We start from the raw sequence: 8607 nt of genomic DNA, 5'->3' as shown, positions 1-8607 counted from the left end.
CTTACTCTTGATCCTTCTCTTAAATGCTGAGCATCAAGCAGAGCGGTATCAAGTACCATTTTGGGAATCTTTGATGTGACCAGGCTGGGGTCGGATGCTCTACCATCTATAAGCCTACACCCCTGTCACAGTGTCACGGTAGATAAAAGCAAGTTCCTTGATAAAAGTTTGGTTTCGAGAGCTGATATGTCAGGAATACTGAAACAGGGGTGTTCACATTTATCTAAACATTATATTTTTTGTTCTCTAGATGGCAAACAATAGTAGTAATTCATCTCACTTCGGCGGCATGGAGCCATACCGCGAAGATTGGAGCATGCCGGAGAAAATGACACCGCAATTTAAACTTGGATTGAGTATTTATTACAGCGTTTTGATCTCGATAGCTGTTCTCTTCAATGTAATTCTGATTGGAACAATTTGCTCCAGACGTAAGCTACTGACCGTTACCAATATCCTGGTCATTAACCTTGCCATCGGTGATCTAGTAACGTCCATATTGGTGGTGCCTTTCGATATTGATTTACTACTGCGAGGCGTATTCCCGTTCGGAAAAGTGATGTGTGCGTTCAGTTCGATGGCATTCTTGCTATCGTTACCAAGCTCCGTGTTTTGTTTACTGTTGCTAACCATGGAACGTTTCGTTTCCATTGTTTTCCCGTTCCATCGAATCCGATATATCCGAAAACGAAACACATTAATAGCGATCGGAATTGCATGGGCATACAGTTTATTGTTCGCTATCATTCCTCTGTTTTCAAAGGAAGAAGTTGTAGTAATCTGGATGGAACAATGTCATTTCTTATATTCTTACGACTACCTGTACATGCAGCTGGGATTAAACTTCCTTTTACCTGTTTGTATTATAGTCACCATGAATTTGGTTTTGTTTCGAGTCGCCAGTAAACATGCATGTGATATGAAAAGACGCTCACTGATTGGTTCAAATCATAGAGTCAGACCAAGTATGATTAAACTTGGTGCCAACATCAAAGCAGCCAAAACAGTCTTAGTTCTCGTCTTTCTTTTCTTGGTCAGCTGGTTAACTTTGATTCTACTTACTTTCCTGAACTCTTTATGTAAAATTTGCCATCCAGAATACGTCACATATCTTGGCAACGCCATTAACTTTTCATCCATCGCATTAAATCCAGTCTTGTACGGACTACGTAACTCAGAAATTCGCCGTCAAATCAATATACAGAAGAGAAATTTCCTGAGCTTATTTTGCCCGTCCTATGCTAAAGTGCCGGCATCCGATCGCTCGATGGATTCATCTGTTTACACAACACATTACGATGTCAATTCAAGAAAATCGTCGTTTGCCGTAACTTTTATCACTGAAAGTGAAACTTAAAAGAAATAAACTTTGAAAAAATAAAATTATTCCATACGCATTTGTCTTTTCAAGAAAGAACTAGTCCGGAAACAGCCTATCGTAACTATCATTCACTACTACCAGACGACTTTTTCGTTAGAGAACGTTTATAAAGGTCAATACCAAAAGAACTTCGTCACTACTCCTTTATACTCAACTGTAAATAGTTTGCCTAAACTGTATATCAAATAATAAAAATCGTGTGTAAACCGTGTTAATATACAGCCTGATGATAATTTTCAAAATCTTATCTAGTCGATACAATTAAATACTTTTTTTATAAGAATACACTTTATAAGAAGGTTCACGGGGGGGTTGTACTTTTACGGTGTGACGGGATTGCCCCTTTTTAGTACGGTATTACGGGATTTGACGAAAAAAAACCGGGAAAACGGTATTTTAAAATCAGACGGTGACGGTATTTGGCCTTATTTTTTGTCATTATGCCGGTACATACCGGTGTGACGATGTTATTATTTTTTTCAATTTTTGGGATTCCGGGATTCAGCAAAAACTTTGACGGGAAAACGGTATTTCGAACGCCCTTCATGATGAAAATGGCCAAAAAATTGGTAAGAATATCACCATCATGGAATTTAGCAACTGAACCTAAAAATGCCATTTTTAGAACATTTTCACCTGTAAATTGTCAATAATACCCCAGTAACGCTCAATATTCTCCTGGCGTGTATTGCATGTTAAGTCTAGGAAATTTTTATCTAAACCTAAGAATACCATGAGAATATTTTGGATGATTTTAACCAAAATGTTAAGAATACCGCATGATGAAATGAAAAAACACCATTCTTATAAAAAAAAAGCGTGTATTCATAGTCCCTTCAGAAAAAGTACAAGCAGATTTCTCTATATCTTATGGCCATTTGCTGAAATAACTGGGTACGGACAAACAAAACAAAAACAAAAACAGCGAAGACAAATAGTGAATACTAAAAGGCAAATATGAAAATCTGTAGGGTGAAAAAACGCTGTTTCTATATCATGGGAATCTTTTAACAACGAAATCTTAAATATAAACAAAAGCAGGAAAAAATTATCGGTTTTTGTGGTAAGGTAAATGAGGAAAAACACAAATGCAGTAAATATATACAAAAAAAGGAAAGAGAGTTTATCGCGACCAGATTGTTGATGGAAAGGAGGAAATCTCTGAAACTTTTATTTAGTCTGTTTCATTTCCAGTGTCTTTAGGGGAAGATCGAGGTGACTTCTCTTTTGAAGGGGGAGTCTTCTCCCTTTCTTTCAGTCTGTTGCGGTGGAGAGGGAGACCTGCTCCTGGCAGCTACCATAGGGGTAGGAGGGGAGGAAGAAGATGGCCGCTCTCCATATACAACATAAGTCTTTTTAGAGCTACCACTTTCGTAATCAGGACTGTAGCATCTTGTTTTGTCACTACTATATGTACGTCTGTATTCGACCCCTTCATGAGGGTGGTGTGGGTAGTAAGAGGTAGCAGGGACCATACAGCAGTCCTTGTAACAGATCTCTCCATGGGAGGAGTGAGGATGAAGAACGATTGGGACGGGTACCATATAGGAGGAACCCTGTCTATATTCTCGATGGTGTGAGGGAGGAGGCGGCGACGTATAACGTTCATATTTGTAATACACTGGTTTGCTGCCGCTGTTACGAGATTCGCGTTTTTCGACAGTTGTATTTGCTTCTTCTTTACGTTCATTCTTCTCTTTCTCGCTCTCTTCCTCTTGTTCTTTCTGTTGCGCTTGTTTTCGTAATTTCAAGCCTAATAAATCGTCGACGCCCTTTTTACGTGGTTTCGTTACCGAGTCGTTGTCAAGGCTTTCACATTGTCGTTTACGTCACGGTTATTTTCGCCAGACGACGATTTTTTCTCGGTGTTGTTATTGTTCGTCTCCTCAGTGTTTGTGTCAGTTTTATTTTCGCCGTCGGATGGCTCATCGTCATGGTAACTATTCTGTTTAGCCTCTGATCTTGATTGATAGTAGTACGCTTCTCTAGGTTGAGGAGGTGGGCTATATGATCGATAAACAACGCCCGGAGAATGGCGGTACTCTCTATCACGATCAACTGGGCTTCTTGAACGCCCGTTATAATCTGGACTTCGAGGGCGGTAGTAACGGACTTCACGGGCGGTAGTTGGATAGTGAACAGGATGGCCTTCACGTGTGGATCCAGGATGTTGAATATAGTGCGGACTATGGTAATACACAGGGACCACTGCAGGACGTGAACCACTTCTAGATGGTATATATTCAGGAATAGGAATGGGTACTGTTTTGCCGGCAGCCGTAGATTGATGTTTACGAACATGATGTTGTGTAGGGACAGACAGTTTCGGCTTCCGTCGTGGACGATACTTATACTCAGGATGTTCTTGGATGTGAATCTGACGTAATCTTTTGGCCTCTTCAGCGAACGGTTTTCGTTCCTCTTCAGATAACATTTTCCATGAAGCACCAAGACGTTTGGAGATCTCTGAATTGTGAAGTTTCGGATTTTCTTCACTGATACGCTTGCGTTCCATTCTCGACCAAACCTGTTTGAATAGAAGAGAAATATTCATTTTCTGAAAACATCTACAGCTCGAAACCTTTGCAGCTCTTGTTTTTCAAGCTTAAGAAAGTTTGAATGGAAGAAAGATTTATCCTAAATTAAAGTGCTATTTATCTAGTGTGAGAATCCAATCCAATTGAGTTGTAAAAGCTCTTAGTAGAAAACTTAAAGATATGCTAGAAATAAGTAATGTATTTGTAAAATATTAAACTCCTTGAAGAAGTTGTGTTTTTGAGGAGACGGTTATGTCCGAGCGTATCGTAATCTTGGAACCCTATTAGACTAAATTGCTTTTTAAACTTTGCGAGAGTCTTTCAAGACCCTTACACCTCGCACATAACCAACTCCCATTTTGCGTAAGTACACCCCCATTTCATTATAAATGCAATGGCAAAACATTTCGATTATCCTCTCAATGATATAGCCATTTTTTATAAGAACATAAGGCTTCGATGGCCAATATACTAAGAACCAGTTAAGAACATTTTAAGGCTTTTGCAGACCCTATAAGACCCGATTTCTTAGGGAAATGAACAAAAGTGCTCACAAAACGGCGATAACAAGAGCATGTTAAGAACATTTTAAGGCTTAAAACTAAAAAAAAGTTAACAACATCCGAGGGATATGAATCTGCTTCTTACCATGAACGAGTTCATCGGTCGTTTGATGTGATTTGGTTTAGCATGATGACCAGCTGGTTCCAAGTTTGACATCTCCATCAGTTCATCAAGTGTGTACGTCTTCGTCTTATCGTATGTCGCCCTGAAGGATGAGAAAGAGCGGAACGGTGTTCAATGATAGAAAGAAGTCAAATTATACATAGGCTGCATACGTATCCCTATAACAGATTTTGTTATAAGCATGCACAAACAATAAATATAGGAGAGATTTCACTCTAATGAAATCACCACTCCGGCTTTCTTATTGAGTGACTTTGATGAACCAGTAGGGTACAAATCCACAACTTTCTCATTTCATTGTACATGCAACTTTAATGTTGAATCATAATCGCCTCGCTTTATTCTATGCTAAGAAAAACAAAAACTGTGTTTAGGATAAGCATGATTCACAACAGTCGACATCTTCATAAAACCATTCATATGAAGAACACTGAAGAACTAAAGAGAAAAGAAATGAATGGTTTTACAAGAAGTTCTACCGTTATAAATCATTTCATCTCTACAACAGAATATTTAGTTTCTTTTACAAGCTAGGATAAAAAAAGGTAAAAGCAACCTTTTGTCAAGCAACATCATAAAAATTTGTTTCTATTGACGAACAAAAAACCATTGATTCACTTAAGATTGACTCGTAAAGGTTTTATATAAGAAATCAGAGCTTTTGTGCAACCTCTTTAAAAAGTCAAAAGGGTAGGCAACGAAAGAGCATTCATCAGTAATTTGAAAAACGGCTGCTGCTAAGTTCAGTCGAGCAATATCAATTGATACATTTTTAATGTGTTGACAATGTATTTTTTATAAGAAATACTACTTTGGAAAGCTTGTAAATACTATAGATACGACATACGTATTTCAACGATAAAACAAGCTTACAACGATACTTTTCCAACCGATCTTTTCACTCAACATGGCAGCATTACATTTATTACTATCAGAATTTAATCTTAATTTAAGGAGCCTGAGAAACGGTTTCTAATCTTATAAAAAATCGCGAATGGCAAGACAATGAGGGAACAAGTAATTAGTTACCGAGTGTCAGGTATTAATAAAATATCAGTTTTTTATAAGAATAATTTTGAACAGGAAGAGCTTTTAAAAGCTAAACTTTTGATAATGATCTATTCTTATAAGTAAAATTGATAATTTGAGTGGAAATCATAGCCACAACATTGGAACAACACTTCCAGGTCACCAGAAAGAAACTTTGAGGGTTTTGTTATGTATCTCTCTCGTCTCTCTCTGACCGTCTGAGGTTGTATTTTACAGATTTAATTATAGGCTTTCAAGGTAATTAGTGGTTATGGTCAGAGGTTAAAAGTGAGTTTCATTTTAGTTTTAAACTTAATAGTTTCACGAGACTTAAACAGTTAATTCTATCATAGCTTTCCTATCCATGGGATGATGGGAGGATGATATACTTCTCAATGACAAGGGGACTAAATAAAATGTTCTCCTTGTGATTAAAATTAAGATTAACTTGGATCTAGAGAACAAGTCAGCGGAATTTGTGCGAGAAAATATCTGTAGGAAATTCAGGTTAGAAGGGTAACTAATATTAAAGTATCTAGAAGAAAATTTCAGTTGAGCTTAAGTAAGAGGAAGTAACTTCAATATTGTTGTATCAAAAGGAAAGACTTTTTTATCAGAGAAAAGAAAACAAAAAAAAAGATCTGCTTACATTTCTGAAAGTTTTTTTTTGTGTTTAGGTCAATCAACTTCTTATCATTTATGAGAAATGAATTCTTTTTTTCCATCCAAAATTTTTCTCGTCGCTTCGTATATTCGACGACTCCTCTCCTCAACTCAACACTACACACACAGCTTGTAATAACGAGGTTTTTTTGTGAAAAGAAAAGAAAGTTGTTATAAATCCAACATAAATCTTAGTCATTGATAAACAATAGAGAACAAAACACAAAGGTAAATAATAGCATAATACAGAGTTTGGATTTAAAAAGAAAATTGAGTCTTTTCTATTGTTGCTCGATAAGTATTTATTAACCTCAGAGTTATTATTATAAAAACAGCACAAGAAAAATGGAATATAATAGCCAATGGTTTAAGAAAACATATAGAAGACAAAAGAATAGAGGACGTTTTGCGAATCGTAAGCATAACAAAAGAAGCTATTTTTTCTTCCCATTTAAATAAAATGAAAAAAAAAGAAGGATCCTTTCACTAATTTTCAATCTGTCAAAAGTGATTTTCTCTTTTTTTCATCAGATAATAAGAAAACGACCCTCTTAAAAAATACTGTTTTTATACCGTTGAAGGTTGGTAAATGATCAACGACCAGAGGTATGAGATTGACAGGTGGCAAGAGGATTAACTAGCTACAAAACATTACATATTAATCTGTAACAGAATGCACTTTTCCCCCTCCCCTCTTTCCACACTCTACTTCCTGTTTGATAATTAATTATGTAACCGACGAACATCTTATTCGCTAAGCTCCAAGCTCCAAACAGCTCCGTTGCTAACATACTGCAATATTCAAGAACAGAGATTCTGCTTCAAACATAAAATCGGGTTTTCACAACCAATTGTCCTGATTTTCAAATTTTGCTGAAATTTGACTGACTAACTTTGAGCACTGAAACTATAGTCCGTCAACACAAACCGAAAGTTTAATTGAAGCTATTCCAACTAATTGAAACATCCAAGTCCTTAAGAAGAAGTGTCTATCTCGTATATATATAAACATGTGTCGAGTGAAACGAGGGACAAGTCTGATGTTATTAGTAGTAAACGAATGAGGAGCATATGAAAGTAAGACAAAGAGTTCAAATAGTTTAGATTCTACCTGTAAAACATAGAAAATAAAGATGAAAATGAAAGTTCTTACAAGAAAGACAGCCAAAGGTGAACTTGTCCAGACAATTTAATACAAATATACTATATCAACCGAACGATATGCAACAAAAATTAAAAAAGCAGTCAAGAACTCATCAAAGTATAGAATGCATTGCATATAATAACATCTTTTTGTATCTGAGAACAAATATTATCATAATAGAGCTGCTTACTTCAAAAATCAACAAAAGACAATAGTCCCTGTGATCAAATGTTGCCATATAATACATAAAACCGTTCAGAGAGAAATAAAGAGATTCGTTTCGAGTTTTTTTTGTGTTGGGAAAGCCTTTGAACAACACTACGAGATGGAATAACAATAGATAAGGTCAATAGAGGTTGATTTAAGTAACTAGTTTGTACTGAGGTTTCTCTTCAAAACATAACAAAATATATAAAAAAAGAAAGGAGAGAAAGATATCATTTACAGTACACAACTCAACCAACGCACACCAAAAATATACTTTATTCATTCTAAAAAGTCTCATTTTTTTGTTCAGTTTTGTATTCAGAAATAACATTTCTTTGACAGTAGAAAGGGGCTAGTTGAATAGAGGAAAGACAAAAGGTTCTATTGCAAGTCAAAACAATACGAGATGACTCCTCTGTGATTTTAAGAATTCAATTAAAAAATAGAAAGTAAAAAAAGTATAATTATTATAAAAGAAAAGAAGGGAGGAAAAAGGAGTAAAAGGGGAAAAGTTTTTCTTACAACCTTTTCTATACATATTAAAAAAAAGAAAAAATACACAAAAATGTCTTACCTCAATCGAAAGTCGAACAAAAGATTCCTTCTTCTTCCCTCCACCAAATGATAGATAATATAGTTGGTATTCTCCTTTTGATGGATGGTGATGAAAGTTCTTTACAAAAAGATGCTTCAACTTTTGAAAACTCTTCTTCTGAAGTAATCCTCCTCCTCTTCAACTTGTTTTATTATACTTATTCTTCAAAACAACTTTCTTCTGTTTTTATTGTATCCATTTTAATAATCTATTGTTGTAAGAAAACAATACTCTAAATAACTGCTTTCAATAGTAAAGGCGTTCTTCTTTCAATACTTTGATTGCCGGTGTTCGCATTCATTTAAAATGTCAACCGAAAAAAATAAAGATGAAAATGTCTTCATTCAAATTAATAATCGAATCA

The 8607-nt window shown here is 35.7% G+C and overlaps 2 protein-coding genes across 4 annotated transcripts; one reads left to right on the top strand and one right to left on the bottom strand.

Annotated features, from left to right (window-relative positions):
* The first annotated feature begins 254 nt into the window (after positions 1–254).
* On the top strand, positions 255–1422 carry LOC136811466 (octopamine receptor beta-2R-like). The gene has a single exon (XM_067068078.1). It carries the CDS (start codon positions 290–292, stop codon positions 1355–1357), a length of 1068 nt encoding a protein of 355 aa, XP_066924179.1. The 5' UTR covers positions 255–289; the 3' UTR covers positions 1358–1422.
* A 932-nt stretch (positions 1423–2354) lies between these two features.
* Positions 2355–8546, bottom strand: LOC136811468 (uncharacterized). Of its 3 annotated transcripts, none has more exons than XM_067068082.1 (3): positions 8223–8546; positions 4567–4687; positions 2355–3908 (listed from the first exon to the last, which is right to left on the bottom strand). In XM_067068082.1, the coding sequence occupies exons 2-3, from the start codon at positions 4642–4644 to the stop codon at positions 3171–3173; spliced, it is 816 nt and encodes a 271-aa protein (XP_066924183.1). In that variant the 5' UTR covers positions 4645–4687; positions 8223–8546; the 3' UTR covers positions 2355–3170. The 3 variants fall into 3 exon arrangements, with proteins under 3 accessions (XP_066924183.1, XP_066924184.1, XP_066924181.1); XM_067068083.1 differs by lacking the exon at positions 8223–8546 and adding an exon at positions 7451–7552; XM_067068080.1 differs by lacking the exon at positions 8223–8546 and adding an exon at positions 6284–6457.
* Between the last annotated feature and the right edge of the window lie 61 nt (positions 8547–8607).

This window comes from Clytia hemisphaerica, unplaced genomic scaffold (assembly GCF_902728285.1).
Source record: "Clytia hemisphaerica strain Z4C2 unplaced genomic scaffold, Clytia hemisphaerica genome assembly, whole genome shotgun sequence".
In the NCBI taxonomy this organism is placed as follows: domain Eukaryota; kingdom Metazoa; phylum Cnidaria; class Hydrozoa; order Leptothecata; family Clytiidae; genus Clytia; species Clytia hemisphaerica.
Note: the sequence above shows the minus strand (reverse complement) of the source record. Positions and strands in the feature narration are given on the sequence as shown.

Excerpts from the sequence above, each read along its gene's own strand:
- LOC136811468 (XM_067068080.1), bottom strand. Across the intron at positions 3,909-4,566 it reads GACCGATGAACTCGTTCATG|GTTTGGTCGAGAATGGAACG; the intron begins GTAAGAAGCAGA and ends CTATTCAAACAG.
- LOC136811466 (XM_067068078.1), top strand. The coding sequence starts at position 290 with ATGGAGCCATACCGCGAAGATTGGAGCATGCCGGAGAAAATGACACCG.